At 39.7% G+C, this 22850-nt stretch overlaps 1 protein-coding gene across 1 annotated transcript in view; it reads right to left on the bottom strand.

The window, feature by feature from the left end:
• Nucleotides 1–4828: 4828 nt before the first annotated feature.
• The window catches only part of enox1 (ecto-NOX disulfide-thiol exchanger 1), a gene marked incomplete at both ends in the record, with an annotated part of 19078 nt that continues 1056 nt past the window's right edge, over nt 4829–22850 (bottom strand). Inside the window, 12 exons of the mRNA XM_083906709.1 lie at nt 4829–4960; nt 5027–5112; nt 5204–5303; nt 5397–5450; nt 6244–6351; nt 6456–6661; nt 6782–6902; nt 8318–8424; nt 13578–13790; nt 17023–17256; nt 18542–18748; nt 19927–20115. Of these exons, the coding sequence (XP_083762835.1) occupies nt 4829–4960; nt 5027–5112; nt 5204–5303; nt 5397–5450; nt 6244–6351; nt 6456–6661; nt 6782–6902; nt 8318–8424; nt 13578–13790; nt 17023–17256; nt 18542–18748; nt 19927–20115 (1757 nt within the window). The remainder of the gene's footprint in view (nt 4961–5026; nt 5113–5203; nt 5304–5396; nt 5451–6243; nt 6352–6455; nt 6662–6781; nt 6903–8317; nt 8425–13577; nt 13791–17022; nt 17257–18541; nt 18749–19926; nt 20116–22850) is intronic.

Below are 22850 nucleotides of genomic sequence, written 5' to 3'. Positions count from 1 at the left end.
TCCAAAACTTGACAAAAACGTCATACTATACTATGTCTCCAAAATGTGACAATTTTTGGAGAAAAAAAATTTGGTCCAAAATTGGACAAAAACGACATACTATACTATGTTGTTTTTGATTCTGACAATTTTTTTGAAAAACGTTTTTTTGGTCCAAAACTTGACAAAAACGTCACACTATACTATGTAGTACGTCATACTATACTATATCTCCAAAATGTGACCATTTTTGGAGAAAAAAAATTTGGTCCAAAATTGGACAAAAACGACATACTATACTATGTCGTTTTTGATTCTGACAATTTTTAAAAAAAACGTTTTTTTGGTCCAAAACTTGACAAAAAACGTCACACTATACTATGTAGTACGTCATACGATACTATATCTCCAAAATGTGACCATTTTTGGAGAAAAAAAATTTGGTCCAAAATTGGACAAAAACGACATACTATACTATGTCGTTTTTGATTCTGACAATTTTTTTGAAAAACGTTTTTTTGGTCCAAAACTTGACAAAAACGTCACACTATACTATGTAGTACGTCATACTATACTATAACTCCAAAATGTGACCATTTTTGGAGAAAAAAAATTTGGTCCAAAATTGGACAAAAACGACATGCTATACTATGTCGTTTTTGATTCTGACAATTTTTAAAAAAAACGTTTTTTTGGTCCAAAACTTGACAAAAACGTCACACTATACTATGTAGTACGTCATACTATGCTATATCTCCAAAATGTGACAATTTTTGGAGAAAAAAAATTTGGTCCAAAATTGGACAAAAACGACATACTATACTATGTTGTTTTTGATTCTGACAATTTTTTTGAAAAACTTTTTTTGGTCCAAAACTTGACAAAAACGTCACACTATACTATGTAGTACGTCATACTATACTATATCTCCAAAATGTGACCATTTTTGGAGAAAAAAAATTTGGTCCAAAATTGGACAAAAACGACATACTATACTATGTCGTTTTTGATTCTGACAATTTTAAAAAAAACGTTGTTTTGGTCCAAAACTTGACAAAAACGTCACACTATACTATGCAGTACGTCATACTATACCTTGTCTCCAAAATGTGACCATTTTTGGAGAAAAAAAATTTGGTCCTAAATTTGACAAAAACGACATACTATACTATGTCGTCCAAAATCTGACAATTTTTACTTACTTACTAACTACTTACTAATTTTTACTTACTTACTAACTTACTTACTAACTAACTAACTTTATCCAAAATGTGACCATTTTTGGAGAAAAAAACTTTTGGTCCAAAATGTGACAAAAACGACATACTATACTATGTCGTCCAAAATCTGACAACTTTTTAGAGAACAATTTTTTTGGTCCAAAACTTGACAAAAAGACATACTATACTATGTCGTCCAAATTCTGACAAATTTTTTGAAAACCATTTTTTGGTCCAAAACTTGACAAAAACGACATACTATACTATGTCTTCCAAAATCTGACAATTTTTTTGAAAACCATTTTTTGGTCCAAAACTTGACAAAAACGTCATACTATACTATGTCTCCAAAATCTGACAACTTTTTAGAGAACAATTTTTTTAGTCCAAAACTTGACAAAAACGACATACTATACTATGTCGTCCAAATTCTGACAAATTTTTTGAAAACCATTTTTTGGTCCAAAACTTGACAAAAACATCATACTATACTATGTCTCCAAAATGTGACAATTTTTTGAAAAAAAAATTTGGTCCAATATTTGACAAAAACGACATACTATACTATGTCGTCCAAATTCTGACAAATTTTTTGAAAACCATTTTTTGGTCCAAAACTTGACAAAAACGTCATACTATACTATGTCTCCAAAATATGACCATTTTTGGAGAAAAAAATTTTGGTCCAAAATTTGACAAAAACGACATACTATACTATGTCGTCCAAAATCTGAAAAAAATTTTGAAAACCATTTTTTTGGTCCAAAACTTGACAAAAAATTCAAACTTTACTATGTAGTACGTCCTACTATACTATGTCTCCAAAATGTGACAATTTTTTGAAAAAAAAATTTGGTCCAATATTTGACAAAAACGACATACTATACTATGTCGTCCAAATTCTGACAAATTTTTTGAAAAACCATTTTTTGGTCCAAAACTTGACAAAAACGTCATACTATACTATGTAGTACGTCATACTATACTATGTCTCCAAAATGTGACCATTTTTGGAGAAAAAAAATTTGGTCCTAAATTTGACAAAAACGACATACTATACTATGTCGTCCAAAATCTGACAATTTTTACTTACTTACTAACTACTTACTAAATTTTACTTACTTACTAACTTACTTACTAACTAACTAACTTTATCCAAAATGTGACCATTTTTGGAGAAAAAAACTTTTGGTCCAAAATGTGACAAAAACGACATACTATACTATGTCGTCCAAAATCTGACAACTTTTTAGAGAACAATTTTTTTGGTCCAAAACTTGACAAAAACGACATACTATACTATGTCGTCCAAATTCTGACAAATTTTTTGAAAACCATTTTTTGGTCCAAAACTTGACAAAAACGACATACTATACTATGTCTTCCAAAATCTGACAATTTTTTTGAAAACCATTTTTTGGTCCAAAACTTGACAAAAACGTCATACTATACTATGTCTCCAAAATCTGACAACTTTTTAGAGAACAATTTTTTTAGTCCAAAACTTGACAAAAACGACATACTATACTATGTCGTCCAAATTCTGACAAATTTTTTGAAAACCATTTTTTGGTCCAAAACTTGACAAAAACATCATACTATACTATGTCTCCAAAATGTGACCATTTTTGGAGAAAAATTTTTTGGTCCAAAATTTGACAAAAACGACATACTATACTATGTCGTCCAAAATCTGACACCTTTTTAGAGAACAATTTTTTTGGTCCAAAACTTGACAAAAACGACATACTATACTATGTCGTCCAAATTCTGACAAATTTTTTGAAAACCATTTTTTGGTCCAAAACTTGACAAAAACGTCATACTATACTATGTCTCCAAAATGTGACCATTTTTGGAGAAAAAATTTTTGGTCCAAAATTTGACAAAAACGACATACTATACTATGTCGTCCAAATTCTGACAAATTTTTTGAAAAACCATTTTTTGGTCCAAAACTTGACAAAAACGTCATACTATACTATGTAGTACGTCATACTATACTATGTCTCCAAAATGTGACCATTTTTGGAGAAAAAAAATTTGGTCCTAAATTTGACAAAAACGACATACTATACTATGTCGTCCAAAATCTGACAATTTTTACTTACTTACTAACTACTTACTAAATTTTACTTACTTACTAACTTACTTACTAACTAACTAACTTTATCCAAAATGTGACCATTTTTGGAGAAAAAAACTTTTGGTCCAAAATGTGACAAAAACGACATACTATACTATGTCGTCCAAAATCTGACAACTTTTTAGAGAACAATTTTTTTGGTCCAAAACTTGACAAAAACGACATACTATACTATGTCGTCCAAATTCTGACAAATTTTTTGAAAACCATTTTTTGGTCCAAAACTTGACAAAAACGACATACTATACTATGTCTTCCAAAATCTGACAATTTTTTTGAAAACCATTTTTTGGTCCAAAACTTGACAAAAACGTCATACTATACTATGTCTCCAAAATCTGACAACTTTTTAGAGAACAATTTTTTTAGTCCAAAACTTGACAAAAACGACATACTATACTATGTCGTCCAAATTCTGACAAATTTTTTGAAAACCATTTTTTGGTCCAAAACTTGACAAAAACGACATACTATACTATGTCTTCCAAAATCTGACAATTTTTTTGAAAACCATTTTTTGGTCCAAAACTTGACAAAAACGTCATACTATACTATGTCGTCCAAAATCTGACACCTTTTTAGAGAACAATTTTTTTGGTCCAAAACTTGACAAAAACGACATACTATACTATGTCGTCCAAATTCTGACAAATTTTTTGAAAACCATTTTTTGGTCCAAAACTTGACAAAAACGTCATACTATACTATGTCTCCAAAATGTGACCATTTTTGGAGAAAAAATTTTTGGTCCAAAATTTGACAAAAACGACATACTATACTATGTCGTCCAAAATCTGACAATTTTTTTGAAAACCATTTTTTTGGTCCAAAACTTGACAAAAAATTCAAACTTTACTATGTAGTACGTCCTACTTTACTATGTCTCCAAAATGTGACAATTTTTTGAAAAAAAAATTTGGTCCAATATTTGACAAAAACGACATACTATAGTATGTCGTCCAAATTCTGATAATTAAAAAAAAAAAATAATAATAATAATTAATACTATAGCATGCCAAAAAGTCATACTTTTTTGTGGGGGAAAATACTTTTTTTGAAGAAAAACCAACATATGCGCCCCCCCACACACACACACACACAAACGTTTGATATCCTTTATTTAAATAAGATAAAAGCTCACTGATACAAAACAATGTAACATTGTCAATATTATGTTTGTCCTCATGTTTTTCTTCTTCAGTCAGGACAAAAACATCATTCTTTTCAAAAAAAAAAACAAGTCTCGAGTTTCTTCAGAGTAAAATCCTGAAGTTGTGTCTATGGCAGGTGTCACCACGGCAACAAGTGGGCGGAGCCTCAGCTTTCTGATAGAAAATAACGTCTCCTGATTTGTCATTTGGTTTGAAACGTCCTCAATGAAGGTGTAAAAAAACGACCTTCAACAGCTTTGGTTTCAAACAGCAGCAGCAGGTCACATGACACACACACACAGAGGTCAAAGGTCAAAGGTCACACGACTGTGTCACGCCGACCCCAGGCTGTCGAAGCCGCAGAACTTCCATCGTTTCTCCAGGTTGGCGCCGACGCCGCTCAACTCCTGCCGGAACATGGAGGGCAGACGGACCATGAGGCGCTCCAGCTCCGCCCCCGACACCTGAGACACAACATGGACACAGGTGTTAGCCTCAGAACAAAGAACCAGAACCAGAACCTGCTTCACCTTTGAGTCCAGTCTGTGAATATAAGACACCAGATATTCCAGGTTTGCACCGAAAGGATGAACGTGAAGGAAAGTGGAGATGACGCCTGAGCAGAAGAAGAAGAAGAAGATCATGTAGAACAGTGCCACAGTGACCTCTGGTGGATGGACACGGTACTGCAGGTCGATCATATTTACCCAGCAACAGCGCCTCCTTCTCTGAGGTGACTCCACCCCTCGTGATGACATCACTCCTCCTGTCTCTGCCGCGGAACAGTGAAGGAACGCAGCCGTTCACCTGTGAATGAATGAGTGAATGAATGAATGAACGAATGAATGAATGAATGAATGATCTTAAATCAATCATTAATGAAATCATGAGTGTCGTTACCTTTTCATGTTGTTCTCTGTTTACTCCGTCAACATCGACACCGTCAGTCAACAGCTACAGAGACACAAACGAGCTAATGAGGCTAACGACACGTTTTATTCAACAACAACAACAAAGCAGCAACTGTCATTGTTATCCACACAAATGGCCCCGCCCATTCATGCACGGAGGAGGCGGAGTTTCGCAGTTGTCGTAAAAAGAATTTCCAACCCGGAAAGTTGTATTACGAGTCAAATAACCGCGGCTAATTTTAACGACACAGTATACTACGATGTTTTTGTAAAATTTTGGACTAAAATTTTCTTTTCAAAATTTTTGTTTTTCAAAAAAATTGACAAATTTTGGTCCCAAATTTTTTTCTCCACAAAATTGTCAAATTTTGGACGACATAGTATAGTATGACGTTTTTGTCAAATTTTGGAACAAAATTTTTTTCCCACAAAATTGTCAAATTTTAGATGACGTATAGAATAACGTTTTGTCAAATTTTGGTCCCAAATTTTTTTCTTTCAAAAAAATTTCAAATTTTGGACGACATAGTATAGAATATCGTTTTTGTCAAATTTTGGACCAACATTTTTTTATCGAAAAAATTGTCAAACTTTGGACGAAATTTTTTTTTTAGTCGTTAAAAGTCGGAATTTCCAACTCGAAAAGTCGTATTACAAGTCAAATAACCACGGCTAATTTTAACGTTAATTTCACTTGTGTCGTGTTTGTTTGTCAGTAAATGATTTCATAAACATCAGCTACGTTGTTACTGACTGGTATTGCTAACATTAGCCAACAGGAAGTAGCCCAGGATTCTGGAACTGGACAAGCTAACGTCAGTAACAGTCGGACTGACCTGGTCTCTGAGTGCGAGCACCTCCCCCTCCAGGTGGCGATGCTCCTCCCTCGCCTGCTCCAGCTCCGCCTCTTTACTCCGAAGCTTCTCCTGCAAACTCAGCAGTTGCTAAAAAAACAAAAAACACACACAAACATAAACATTGATTCAAAACAAACAAAGACGATGACATCATCATCAGGAGGAGGCGGGGCCTGATCAGAGCCGTGTACCTGCTGCATGTTGACCATGTTCTGCTGCAGCAGCTGGATCTGAACCTCTGGACCGTGCGTTAGCGCGTGTGTTAGCGTTAGCTCGTCGTCGTGGCGACCGATGGCGCTCTGCTCCGTCCTCAGAAGATCCACCTCGTTCCTGTACGAGTCGAGCTGCCAACGCAGGGAGTCGTTCTCCTCACGCAGAGACGTCTGATCGCACACTCCTGACACACACACACACACACACACGTGATCAGTGACCTCGTCAGTGATGTCATCAGTGATGTCATCAGTGACCTCATCAGTGACCTCATCAGTGACCTCATCAGTGATGTCATTGTTACCGTTGTCTTCAGTGCGAAGTCTCTTGCAGGGATTCTGCTCCAGGTCGTCTTCGTCAGACATTTCCATCTCCTCTTCTCTCCTGATGCCCATGATCTCCTCACTGTGAGCGTTCCTCAGCTCCTGAGTCACATGAACACATGAATATGTGAACACATGAATCACATGAACACATTAATATGTGAACACATGAATCACATGAACATATGAATCACATGAACACATTAATATGTGAACACATGAATCACATGAACATATGAATCACATGAACACATTAATATGTGAACACATGAATCACATGAATCACATGAACACATTAATATGTGAACATATGAGTCACATGAACACATGAATATGTGAACACATGAATCACATGAACATATGAATCACATGAACACATGAATATGTGAACACATGAATCACATGAACATATGAATCACATGAACACATTAATATGTGAACACATGAATCACATGAATCACATGAACACATTAATATGTGAACATATGAGTCACATGAACACATGAATATGTGAACACATGAATCACATGAACACATGAACATGTGAAAATATGACTCAAATGAACACATAAACACATGAATCACATGAATCACATGAATCACATGAACACGTGAATCACATGAACACATGAACAGCGATGACATTAGTGATCTGACTTCTTCAGTTCGGTCCATGTCTCATCATGGAGGGGGCGGGGCTTATGACTGACAGTACAGTACAGCAGCCAGCAGGGGGCGATCCAGGCGCTTTCATTCAGACTTTCTTACTTTTTATTGGCAACATTTTTAGTTTTTAATAACTGACCATGAATTTCTTTGATTAAAAAATAATCCTGAGACTTACCATGACCTCTGACCTCTGACCTTTGACCTCTGACCTCTGTAAATGTTTGAGTGGACACTGAGACTGACTTTGACTGACGGAGACAGGAAAACCAACAAATAAACAAACCAGTTGACTGTGAGCGCCCCCTGCTGCTGACATCCAGAGGTTCACAACAACATGGAAGTTTGTAAACCACTCACTCTCCCACACCAAAGCCCATAGAGAAAACATCACCAAAAACATCACATCACAGAGACACAGGAGTTCACAGGAGTTGTTGATCCACTGCTGCCTCCATCACTAACTTACAATGACTGATTTTAATGAATTTGGCTTTGGTGTGGGAGAGTGAGTGGTTTACAAACTTCAGTTTCCCGTCTCTGTTTTCCCCGTCAGTCGCGTAAACTCGAGGAATCTTGTCCTCGCTCGTCCTCGGTCTCCAGACTCGACTCAGGGTGAATAATTGATGACAGAGTTAAACCCTGGATCGTCTCCGTCGCCATGACGACGCCTCGCTCTTCAGATGTGATGTTTGCTGAACATGAGGAGCATCACAGGTCTGTGAGGAGTCACAGCTCAGGCTGCACCGCCTGTCAATCACCTGTCACCTCCTGACAGAGGAGGAGGAGGAGGAGGAGACACACACACACACACACACACACACACACACACACACACACGCTGTACCAACCTCACACTGCTTCCTCCACATGTCTATGTTCTTGCGCTGAGCTTTTGAGAAATGGTCCCACGCCTTTTGTCTGGAGGCAGCGGTGAAAACAGCTGTGATCTGCTCAACTTTAGAGGAGGAGGAGGAGGAGGAGGAGGAGGAAGAGGAGGAGCAGGAGGAGGAGGAGGAGGAGGAGGAGGAAGAGGAAGAGCAGGAGGAGCAGGAAGAGGAGAAGGAGGAGTAAGAGGAGGAGCAGGAGGAGGAGGAAGATGAGGAAGAGGAAGAGGAGGAGGAGGAGGAGGAAGAGCAGGAAGAGGAAGAGGAGGAGGAGGAGGAGGAGGAGGAAGAGGAGTAAGAGGAGGAGGAGGAGCAGCAGGAGGAGGAAGATGAGGAAGATGAGGAAGAGGAGGAGGAGGAAGAGCAGGAAGAGGAAGAAGAGGAGGAGGAAGAGCAGGAAGAGGAAGAGGAGGAGGATGAGGAAGAGGAGGAGGAGGAAGATGAGGAAAAGGAGGAGGAGGAAGAGGAGTAAGAGGAGGAAGAGGAGCAGGAGGAGGAGGAAGATGAGGAAGAGGAGGAAGAGGAGGAGGAGGAAGAGGAAGAGGAGGAGGAAAAAGAGCAGGAGGGAGGAGGAAGAGGAGGAGGAGGAAGAGGAGGAGGAGGAAGAGGAGGAGGAGGAAGAGCAGGAAGAGGAAGAGGAGGAGGAGGAGGAAGAGGAGGAGGAGGAAGAGGAGGAAGAGGAGTAAGAGGAGGAGGAGGAGCAGCAGGAGGAGGAAGATGAGGAAGATGAGGAAGAGGAGGAGGAGGAAGAGGAGGAAGAGGAAGAAGAGGAGGAGGAAGAGCAGGAAGAGGAAGAGGAGGAGGATGAGGAAGAGGAGGAGGAGGAAGATGAGGAAGAGGAGGAGGAGGAAGAGGAGTAAGAGGAGGAAGAGGAGCAGGAGGAGGAGGAAGATGAGGAAGAGGAGGAAGAGGAGGAGGAGGAAGAGCAGGAGGAGCAGGAAGAGGAGAAGGAGGAGTAAGAGGAGGAGCAGGAGGAGGATGAAGATGAGGAAGAGGAAGAGGAGGAGGAGGAAGAGCAGGAAGAGGAAGAGAAGGAGGAGGAGGAAGAGGAGGAGGAGGAGGAGTAAGAGGAGGAGGAGGAGCAGCAGGAGGAGGAAGATGAGGAAGATGAGGAAGAGGAGGAGGAGGAAGAGCAGGAAGAGGAAGAAGAGGAGGAGGAAGAGCAGGAAGAGGAAGAGGAGGAGGATGAGGAAGAGGAGGAAGAGGAGGAGGAGTAAGAGGAGGAGGAGGAGGAGTAAGAGGAGGAGCAGGAGGAGGAGGAAGATGAGGAAGAGGAGGAAGAGGAGGAGGAGGAAGAGGAAGAGGAGGAGGAAGAAGAGCAGGAGGGAGGAGGAAGAGGAGGAGGAGGAGGAGGAAGAGCAGGAGGAGGAAGAGCACGAGGAGGAAGAGGAGGAGGAGGAGGAGTAAGAGGAGGAGCAGGAGGGAGGAGGAAGAGGAGGAGGAGGAAGAGGAGGAAGAAGAGCACAAGGAGGAAGAGGAAGAGCAGAAGGAGGAGGAAAAGGAGGAGGAAGAGGATGAGGAGCAGGAGGAAGGTCAAGACAAAAGCTGTTTACTGATGGCTGAACTCTCAAGTGATAGTTTTTAAAGTGTGTTTGATTGTGCTGTGAGCGCCCCCTGCTGCTGAGAAACAGACACTGATTTTAACGACTGAACGAAAGACTAAAGTTCATCAAATCTACGTCAGTTTAAGTCCACGATGAAGTTTGTAAACCACTCACTCTTTCATTTAGACTTAACTCAGTGACACAAAGTGACCACACGAGGCAGCAGAGGACCAGCAGCTCCTGTGTCCCTGTGAGCTAAAATCACTGGTTTTCTCTATGGGCTTTGGTGTGGGAGAGTGAGTGGTTTACAAACTTCCGTTTCCTTTGTTGTTGAGTCAAAAATCTGTTGTTTTTTTTAGGCTCAGCAGGGGGCGCTCACAGCGCAGTGATTGCTTCATACAACCACACTTCATAATGCTTGAATTATCCCTTTAAAGGAGCATTTCACCAAAATAAAATGAGCAATAACAGTTTAAAGTTAAGGTAAATAAACAAGTGTTATTAAAGTAACACATGAAGAAAGAAGAGAAAATAAACAATAACGTAAATCATTGTTTATGTTTTTTCACACTTCAGACGTGCTATAGCTAGGTGTGCTAACTCGCAAGCTAACCGAGGCCATTTACTGAATGCTACTTTGTTATTTCATTCATAAACACAGTGTAGTAACATGTCCACAGACACCAGCAGGGGGCAGTACTGTGCAACTCTTGACTACAGGGGGCGCTCTAATGAGCCACCGTAATGGCCGACTCACAGGTCACATGACTTCAGTCATGACACAAAGAAACTGTAGCATGTTAGCTTGTTATTTGTGTTTGCGCAGGAAGTTGCAGGAGGCTCCGCCCACGTGTACAGGAAGTAAACTAGATTCTGTGTGTGTGTGTGTGTGTGTTCTTGTACTTACTGAGGACCAGTGAGGGTTTTAAACCAACAAAGTGAGGTCATTTTTACGGAGTGAGGACATTTTGGCCGGTCCTCACTTTGCTTTCATTGAAATCACTTCCTTAGGTTGCTATAACATGCTATATTCAATTTGTCAAAAATGTTAATTTTGGACGACTTTTTCTCAAATCTTGTACCAAAAAGTGTTTTTTCCAATTTTGGACCAATTTTTTTTTCAAATTTTGGACCAATTTTTTTTTTCAAATTTTGGACCAAATGTTTTTTTTTCAAATTTTGGACCAAATTTTTTTTTTCAAATTTTGGACCATTTTTTTTTTTCAAATTTTGGACCAATTTCTTTTTTCAAATTTTGGGTAAAAATTTTTTTTCCAAATTTTGGACGATTATGACGTTTTTGTCAAATTTTGGACCCAAAATTTTGGCTCAATTTTTTTTTTCAAATTTTGGGTCAAATTTGTTTCTAAATTTGGGTCAAATTTGTTTCTAAATTTGGGTCAACATTTTTGTTCAAATTTTGGGTCAATTTTTTTTTTCAAATTTTGGACGACACAGTATAGAATGACGTTTTTGTCAAATTTTGGACCAAATTTTTTTTGTCAAATTTTTTTTTTAAATTTTGGTCGACATAGTATAGTATGACGTTTTTGTAAAATGTTGGACCAAAAATTTAAAAAATAAAATAAAATCGAAAAAGTTTTCCAGCCCTTTTTGCTCTGGGGCTCCACCTGCAGACATTTTATGGTACTGCAACCAGTAGTTCTTTGTAGATGTCATTCATGAAGTAGATATTTGTAATTGTGTTGATTTATAAAGTGGAAATGCTGGTCCTCAGTATGCAGCAAGTACAAGAATGTGTGTGTGTGTGTGACCTGATCACAGTGAGCAGGAGCTAATGAAGCACATGGCAGAGAGACAGATGGGTGAGCGTCGTCATGGCGACCGGCCTCAGATCCTCTCTCAGACTAAACGAGTCGCTCACAGTCGGCCTCTAAAGTGGATGATGGCGTTCACACATTAACATAATGTGTCAGCACTTTAACTCGTAAAGAAGCTAAAACCTCAGCTCGCTGTACGTGAGTGAGATCTGCTGTGAATCTGTCAGTCAACTGTACCAAAGATCTGAGATAAACAACAAACACAGATAAACAAAGGAACAAACAAAGAAACAAACTAAGAAAAAAAAACAAACGGTGCGCTACTATCACGATATTGAAATCACAGTACGATATTATCGCGATATTAAAGTCACAGTATGATATGACGATATTGAAGTCACAGTACGATATTATCGCGATATTGAAGTCACAGTACGATATTACCACGATACTTAAATCACAGTACGATATTGAAGTCACGGTACGATATTGAAGTCATGGTACGATATTGAAGTACAGTACGATATTATCGCAATATTTAATTCACAGTACGATATTGAAGTCACAGTAAAATATTTATCGCGATATTGAAGTCACAGTAAAATATTTATCGCGATATTGAAGTCACAGTACGATATCACGATACTTTAGTCACAGTACGATATTGAAATCACAGTATGATATCACGATATTGAAGTCACAGTACGATATTGAAGTCACAGTATGATACTTATTGCGATATTGAAGTCACAGTATGATATTATCACGATATTGAAGTCACGGTACGATATTGAAGTCACAGTATGATACTTATTGCGATATTGAAGTCACAGTATGATATTGAAGTCACAGTATGATATCACGATATTGAAGTCACAGTATGATACTTATCGCGATACTGATGTCACAGTATGATATTGAAGTCACAGTATGATATCACGATATTGAAGTCACAGTATGATATTATCACGATATTGAAGTCACGGTACGATATTGAAGTCGCAGTACGATATTTATCGCGATATTGAAGTCACAGTCCGATATTGAAGTCACAGTATGATATCACGATATTGAAGTCACAGTATGATACTTATCGCGATACTGATGTCACAGTATGACACTTATCGCGATATTGAAGTCACAGTATGATATTATCACGATATTGAAGTCACAGTACGATATTGATGTCACAGTACGATATTTATTGTGATATTGAAGTCATGGTATGATATCACGATATTGAAGTCACAGTACGATATTGAAGTCGCAGTATGATATTTATTGCGATATTGAAGTAATAGTATGATATTTATAGCGATATTGAAGTCATAGTATGATATTTATCGCGATATTGAAGTCACAGTACGATATTGAAGTCATAGTATGATATTATCATGACATTGAAGTCACAGTATGATATTGAAGTCACAGTACGATATTATATGTGATATGTGATACTATTGAAGTCACAGTACGATATTATCACGATATTGAAGTCACAGTACGATATTATCACGATATTGAAGTCACAGTACGATATTATCACGATATTGAAGTCACAGTATGATATTGAAGTCACAGTACGATATTGAAGTCACAGTACGATATTATCACCATATTGAAGTCGCAGTACTATATATCGATGTATTTGTGGACTTTTCCTTTTCCAGAACTGGACTGTATGAAGTTCTCAGATGGTTAACATAACTCTGGACTGTAGGGGGCAGTATTACACCAGTGTAACACACCCGTGTACAGCCTGTCTTGGACTTTCCTTGGACTGAGCTGTTCTCGTGAACCTCGCGGTGAGCTTTACTTACCTGGACGAGTCGCAGTTACCACGGCGACCGCGGCCTCACAGACCGACACTAGGACTGAAGTGAGCGACTGAGTTCTTACACTGAGCGAGGACGGTGAGCAGAGCGCTCCTGAACGCCTCACGCGCTCGCTCCATCTCCTCGTCGTGCTGCGCCTTCTCGCTCATCAGCCGCCGGACGTGGCTGTTGGTCGACTGGATCATGGAGTAGAAGTGATTGGCCGTCCTGCGGTTGACCTCGCCGCGGTCGATCCACGTGAACAGCACCGACGTGGCCTCGCTGAACTTGTGGTCGTCTGACGGGAAGAAAATGGAGACGGAGAAGAAGAACGTTAGGACCACAGTTTTGATTTGATCTGGATTTGTCCGAAATTTTCATGAAATAGTTGATATTTTTAGCCACTTCAGGTTAAATCTACGACATCTTTAAGAACATGCTCTCAACCACTCACTCACCCACACCAAAGCCCATAGAGAATATCAGTGATTTTAGATCACAGGGACACAGGAGTATGATATTATTACGATATTGAAGTCACAGTACGATATTATCACCATATTGAAGTCACAGTATGATATTATCACGATATTGGAGTCACAGTATGATATTATCACCATATTGAAGTCACAGTATGATATTATCACCATATTGAAGTCACAGTATATTATCACCATATTGAAGTCACAGTATGATATTATCACCATATTGAAGTCACAGTATGATATTATCACCATATTGAAGTCACAGTATATTATCACCATATTGAAGTCACAGTACAATATTGAAGTCACAGTATGATATTATCACGATATTGAAGTCACAGTATGATATTATCACCATATTGAAGTCACAGTATATTATCACCATATTGAAGTCACAGTATGATATTATCACGATATTGGAGTCACAGTATGATATTATCACCATATTGAAGTCACAGTATATTATCACCATATTGAAGTCACAGTATGATATTATCACAATATTGAAGCCACAGTATGATATTATCACAATATTGAAGCCACAGTATGATATTATCACCATATTGAAGTCACAGTACGATATTGAAGCCACAGTATGATGTTACGATATTGAAGTCACAGTATGATATTATCACGATATTGAGGTCACAGTATGATATTATCACGATATTGAAGCCACAGTATGTTACGATATTGAATTCACAGTACGATATTATCACGATATTGAAGTCAGAGAAAAGCCTGTGTAACAGTGAGATCAACTGACAAACAACATTTTTAAGACATTTAAGAACATGTATCTGTTTGTTTTTTACTGAAAACTGAAGTTTGTAAACCACTCACTCTCCCACACCAAAGCCCATAGAGAAAACCAGTGATTTTAACATAACAGTGACACAGGAGTTCACAGGAGTTGTTGATCCACTGCTGCCTCCATCATTAACTTACAATGTCTTATTTTGTCACTTTGGCTATTGAAAATCTTCAGTTAGATTAACATCAGTGGCACAAAGTGACCACACGAGGCAGCAGAGGACCAGCAGCTCCTGTGTCCACGTGAGCTAAAATCACCGGTTTTCTCTGTGGGGTTTGGTGTGGGAGAGTGAGTGGTTTATAAACTAGACGTAGACGTAGATTTCATGCAACTGGGTGTTTTGCTAAGTCGATAAAACCAGCGTCTCCTCGTGTCTGTCTGTTCCTCAGCAGCAGGGGGCGCTCACAGCCCTCTCCGCCTGCTGTTGCAGACAGCAAAAGCACACACTTGTTTCCTGGGACCTTTAACATTTGGCGGTAAAACAAACAGAGCAGAGCGTGAGGATTAAATCTTTCCTCCAGAGGCGTCTGTCGTTCACGCCTCTCTGAACTCTGCCACAAAAAAAGCCCTTTTCATTTTTTGACTTTCCAACCAGAACCGAGCGACGCCTCCGTCTTCAGTCACGAGTCTCCGCGGACCGCCGCCGCCGCCGCCGCCGCCGCCGAGCGCGTTCTCCTCCATTTGAATAACAATTGAACGTTGCCACGGACGACGGCGGAGCAGAGTGAATTAGGGAGCGTTTAATGAGCTCAATACCCGCCGCAACACAACCTGTAAGAAGACACTTTGCCTGCGCCGCGATAAAAGCTCTTTCTTTCCGCAGCAGCAGATTAGAGTCACATTAGAGCCGACACAATGAGGCGCCGCTGAGCACACGGCCCATAATAGAGGTTTATTCCTCTGCTGTTGGGAGGTGAAGAATGAATTGTGAAAGGTTATTCAGAGGAAACACGTGTGTGTGTGTTTGTGTCACACGCACACACACACACAAACATGACTGTGACAACTGTGCTCTTATGCTAAGCTAAATAGCATGCTATGATGCTGTGTTTCAGTGGAGAAGTCATGGATGCAATCAATCTCGGGCTAACCACTGTTAGCCATTATTAGCCATTGTTAGCAAAGCAAACACGCGTGGGTTAGCCACAAACATTTAACAGTGCTATAAGACGGCAGCCATCTTGGAATTCAGTGTCTTTCGGATTTGAAAATTCCAACTTCCGAATACAAACTGGTGTGCGCCATGAATCTGAACATGTAGCGCTTAAGCAACAAACTTTGTTTTCCCGGAAACTTAGCATTATTTAATGTTGCTATGCTAACTAAAAATCGGTTCTGATTTGTTTACATTATTGTAAATATCTTATAAAAGTGTACTGAGCTAGTGTAAAAGCATTAGCTTTGACGATAGTTAGCGTTATTTAATGTTGCTATGCTAACTAAAAATCTGTTTTGATTCGTTTACATAATTTTAAATATCTTATAAAACAGTACTGCGCTCGTGTAATAGCATTAGCTTTGACAATAGTTAGCGTTATTTAATGTTGCCATGCTAACTAAAACTCTCTTTTGATTCATTTACATTATTGTAAATATCTTATAAAACAGTACTGAGCCAGTGTAATAGAATTAGCTTTGAAGATAGTTAGCATTATTTAATGTTGCTGTGCTAATTAAAACTCTGTTTTGAATTGTTTAATTTATATCTCATAAAAAAGTACTGAGCTAGTGTAAAAGCATTAGCTTTGAAGATAGTTAGCATTATTTAATGTTGCTACGCTAACTAAAAATCTGTTTTGATTTGTTTACATTATTGTAAACATCTTATAAAACAGTACTGAGATAGTGTAATAGAATTAGCTTTGAAGATAGTTAGCGTTTTAGCACAGCTCTCACATTGCAGTAAAACGATAGCATTGTGTGAAGACGCTAAATTTCCGGATGAATCGTCTCACAAATGCGAAACATCTGTCGTTGCCACGACGACGACGACGACGACGACGACGACGACAACGACGAGCTGCTGTCGAACACAAACAACAACAGGATGAAAGTGAGCGTTGGCTGGTTTTACACAGCTGTTACATCATCAACAGCTGTTTGTGTTTGTCCACACAAACGAGGACGTCGATGACTGAGCTCAGGTGTCGCACACACACACACACACACACACACACACACACACACACACACACACACACACACACACACACACACACACACGTCCTCACCTTTCAGATTGTCCGCTAACAGCCCGGCCTCGTGCTCGGAGTAGTGAACGATGGGAGGAGGCGACGGCGCCCTCTGCTGGTCCTCGTGGACCTGGCGGCGGTGGCGCTCCTCCCTCGCCAGCAGCCGCTGTTTACACTCCCACTCGTAGAGGTCGTCTCTGGCCTGAGCGAAGTCCACGTGGATCCTCCCCGAGTCCTTTTTGTCCGTGCTGGAGCCGATACGCATGCGATAGCCTGGAGACACGCCCACCTCGTTACATTGGTCGGAGAATATCAGGTGATCGGGAAAGTGACCGATGTGAGACGACAGCAGCTGCTCACCTGAGTGACGGCTAATGCTAAGCTAAGTATACGATACGATAAGTTACTAAGTTATCATACGAAACCATTAAGATACGATACGATGCGATGCGATACGAAACCATACGATACGTTATGAAACCATACGATACGATACGAAACGATACGATACGTTCCGAAACCATACGATACGTTCCGAAACCGTACGATACGTTGCGTAACCGTACGATACGTTACGTAACCGTACGATACGTTACGAAACCGTACGATACGTTGCGTAACCTTACGATACGTTGCGTAACCGTACGATAGGTAACGAAACCGTACGATACGTTACGGAACAAAACGTTACTATACGTTACAAAACCATACGATACGATACGAAACGATACGATACGTTCCGAAACCATACGATACGTTCCGAAACCATACGATACGAAACCGTACGATACGTTACAAAACCATACGATACGTTACGAAACCATAATATACGTTACGAAACCAAACGATACGTTACAAAACCACACGATACGTTACGAAACCATACGATACGTAACGTAACCATACGCTACGTTACGAAACCATACGATACGTTACGAAACCATACGATACGTTACGAAATGATACGATACGAAACCGTACGATACGTTACGAAACCGTACGATACGTTACGAAACCATACGATACGAAACCGTACGATACGTTACAAAACCATACGATACGTTACGAAACCATACGATACGTTACGAAACCGTACGATACGTTACGAAACCATACGATACGTTACGAAACCATACGATACGTTACGAAATGATACGATACGAAACCATACGATACGTTACGAAATGATACGATACGAAACCATACTATACGTTACGAAACCGTACGATACGTTACGAAACCATACGATACGTTACGAAATGATACGTTACGAAACCATACGATACGTTACGAAATGATACGATACGAAACCATACTATACGTTACGAAACCGTACGATACGTTACGAAACCATACGATACGTTACGAAATGATACGATACGAAACCATACGATACGAAACGATACGATACGTTACGAAACGATACGATACGATACGAAACGATACGATACGTTACGAAACGATACGATACGATACGAAACGATACGATACGTTACGACGTGGTGGGTGTGGTCATGTGGTGGGCGTGGTCATGTGGTGGGCGTGGTCATGTGCTCACCTGACAGGTAAATGGCCTTGTCCACCATGAACTCTTCACTGAAGCGGATGTGACAGAAGTTCTTCTTGCTCTTGCGTATGGCCGTGATCTCTCCACACGGATCAAACACCTCTCTGACGATCTCCTCGCTGCCGTTCTCCGGCAAACCACCGACAAACACCGTCCTGCAGCCGGGGGGGCGCTCACGAGTCGACGGGGGAGGCAGACCTGAGAGTTCACAGCAAAACAGATCTTCACGTCACTCCTGGTTCTCATCACACAGACATTAACGAAGTAAATGGATTAAAGAGGCTGTAATTCACTCATTTATTAACGTTAAGTGTTTCTTTACGAGACGAAACGGTCTTTCTAATTCACTTTTGTGATTTAATCATTGTGTCACTGACAGGAACAGGAAGTGTACGTTATGTTACGTTACGTTACAATACGTTACGATACGAAACCGATACGATAGCATACCATACGATATGATACAAAACCATGCGATACAATTCGATATGATAGCGATATGATAGCATGCCATACGATATGATACGGAACCATGCAATACGATGCAATACCGATACAATATGATACGAAACCGATACGATACCGATACAATACGAAACCATACTATACGAAACCCATACAATACAATGCGATACGATACCAATACAATATGGTACGAAACCGATACGAAACCAAACGATACAATACGAAACCGATACAATGATACGAAACCGATACGAAACCAAACGATACAATACGAAACCGATACAATGATACGAAACCGATACGAAACCAAACGATACAAATACGATACCGATACAATACAATGCGATACGATACCGATACAATATGATATGAAACCGATACGATATGAGACCATACAATACGATATGATACGAAACCGATACCATACGATACTACGTAATGATACGAAACAATATGATACGAGACCAATACGATGTGATGCGAAAACATACGATACGATAAGAAACCATATGATACAAATGTTTACGTTCCGTTTTGTTACGTTACGCTAAGTTACGATACGATACGAAACAATATGATACAAGACCAATACGATGTGATAAGAAACCATACGACACGATACAAATGTACAGTGTTTCAAACACAGTCAAAAATAAAAGTGATCAATAATAAACATTTATAAATCTTCCACATAGAAAAATATAAAATATTACCATCAATAAAATAGTCAAATAGATAGAAAATAAACAGAGATTATGATCTTAGGCTTCACTGTTTCAGTCATGTGACCTTTGTTGTTTTTGAATAAAAATAACAACAGTAAAGGTCATTTGAACGTTGTTGCTAGGCAACAGTAACACCAGGTAACTGTATATAATGTGTGTGTGTGTGTGTGTGTGTGTGTCACTCACTGGGGTTCTGGGGGAACAGTGTGCAGCTCGTGCAGTGAATGATCTCCTTGACGACCGGCACGTCGGGGGGGACCGGAGGGGGCGGGACCGGGACCGGAGGGGGCGGGACCAGGCTGATTCCCGCCATCATGGGGTTGATGGGCGTGATGAGACCCAGGGCCGGATCAAACCTCTGGACACACAGAGAGTCTGAGGACGGACACCCGACAACCGTTAGCAACCGTTAGCAACCGTTAGCAACCGTTACTATGACGACAAAGTCAGGGTTTTTAGAGCCGCTCACTCTCCCACACCAAAGCCCATAGAGAAAACCAGTGATTTTAGCTCACGGGGACACAGGAGCTGCTGTTCCTCTGCTGCCTCGTGTGGTCACTTTGATGTTAAAATCACTGGTTTACTCTATGGGCTTTGGTGTGGGAGAGTGAGTGTGTTTACAAAAGTGAAGATAAAGACGCGATCGTGTGACGTAGATTGGTTAAGCAACTGAGAGTGAGCTTCTGTGTTTGAGCAGCAGGGGGCGCTCACAGCACAGTCAGCACCTCACACACACACACACACACACACACACACACACACACACACTTCAGAAGACGGAATTTCAGGTGGTAAAAAGGTTTTTATGGAGAAACAGCACGAGCGCGAGGAAGCTCAGAGATAAGAGAAGACAAAATGGAGACGAGATGAGATTCTTCACTGAGGAGGAGGAGGAGGAGGAGGAGGAGGAGGAGGAGGAGGAGGAGGAGCAGGAGCAGGTCTGTTCTGCAGAACAAAGAGAAAGTGAGAGAGAAAGGAGGATGAAGGGAGTGAGAGGGAGAAGGCGACAGCAGCAATGTTTCAGCTGTCGAGAGGAAAATAGAAAAACTGAGTCTCAGCCTCTAACACTGAAACAACAACATGTCAGCACAAAACAGACCTGACCACCACCCACACACACACACACACACACACACACACACACACACACTAAAACACACACACACACACTAAAACACACACAGTGATGTGTTTTAGAGGAGAGAGAATCTGTCGCACCAAGAAAAAACCTCACGGTCATTTTACACTAACCAGTGAAACCATGTATGTACTGTGTATATATATATACATATATATATATATACATATACGTATATCTGTATACACACATAAATGTATAGTAACATACACATATACTGTATATGTATATATAAACATACGTACGTTCATATATACGTATGCTGTGTATATGTACATATATAGATACGTATACATGTATACACATATATACACATATACGTACGTACATATGCACATATACATACATATACACACACATACGTACATTTATGTACACATACACGTACGTCGTACACATACACGTACACATACACATACGTACATATACACATATACAGGTATATATATATACATATGTAAAAATATGTATTTATGTACATAAATATCTACATATATACAAATATGTATATATGTAGATATAGGTGCATATATGAACAAATATATAAATTTTTATGTACATATATACACATTTATACATATATAAAAATATGTATATATGTAGATATACGTGTATACATGTAAAAATATGTACAGTATATGTACATATATATGACCTTGAGTGTCTTTAAAGGCGCCTTAAATATAATGCATTTTTATTATTATTATATGTGTATAGGTACATATACATATTTTTATATATGTATATATTTACATATATACATATATGTATATATGTAGATATAGTTTTAATATGTACAAATATATACATTTTTATCTACATATATACACATAAACATATGTATATATGTAGATATATACATATATAAAAATATGTATATATGTAGATATACGTGTATATATGTACAAATATATACATTTTTATGTACATATATACACATAAAAATATGTATATATGTAGATATACGTGTATATATGTACAAATATATAATTTTATGTACATATATACATATATAAAAATACTTATGCATATATATCTGTATATACACACACACACATATACTCTGATGATAAACTCCTCTTCCTCCTCCGTCTTCTTCTTCTTCTTCTTCTCTAATTTCCTGCAGCATGAGGAAACACTGAGGCCTAAAGAGCCGCGACACGTTTCCTGCAGAGTTTTTCTCCACAAACGGAGAAAAAAAAGCTCTTTTTTTTTATTTTTTTTTTCATCCTCACACAGAGACAAATCCACCTGGAGAGATAATCTCCCATAAATCAGAGCATGTGTAGCCGCGGCTCCTCAGGCCTCAGGAAAACTCATTACGGCGTCGTGTGCGATAACCCCGACAGGTAAATTACCCGTCTTTGTGCCGCACATTCATCATCATCACACACGCTGCTGCTGCTGCTGCTGCTGCTGCTTCTTCTTCTTCTTCACCCACAGCCAAAAACGACGGCAGCCAGCTCTCATTTCTCTGGCTCAGCGCGGCGTGAACTCTGCCAGCGACAGACGACCGCGACGACGACGGCGGCGGCGGCGGCGACGCCGGGGACACGGAGGAGGAAGCACATCGCTGTCAATCACTGCATTCAGGTGATCAACGCTCATTCATCATGTGAGGACTTAAAAGGATCGCGTTCACTGTTTCGCTGTCGTAAATTACACCAAACGTCAGAGAGGGTTTTATGTTTCATTAGGACACAGTTTTACCACATTTTCTGGGGTCACGACCTGAGCAAGAAATACTTCATATCTGATCGTTTAAAGGTGCAGTTTACGTCATGAAAAGCATCAGAAGTAGTGGCTTGGCACGTTAACGGCGGTTAAACGGCGTCAACGCTAACTCATGTCGCGTTTCCATGACGACCGACCCGCGGAAAAGACGCGCGTGACGTCAACGCTAAACTTTAAAAACAGATACGCACAGATGCAGTACACAGGTGCGCTAGTTATTTGTTAGCGCTGCTCTTTT

Source organism: Microchirus variegatus, assembly GCF_963457635.1.
Source record: "Microchirus variegatus genome assembly, chromosome: 20".
Taxonomy (NCBI): domain Eukaryota; kingdom Metazoa; phylum Chordata; class Actinopteri; order Pleuronectiformes; family Soleidae; genus Microchirus; species Microchirus variegatus.
Note: the sequence above shows the minus strand (reverse complement) of the source record. Positions and strands in the feature narration are given on the sequence as shown.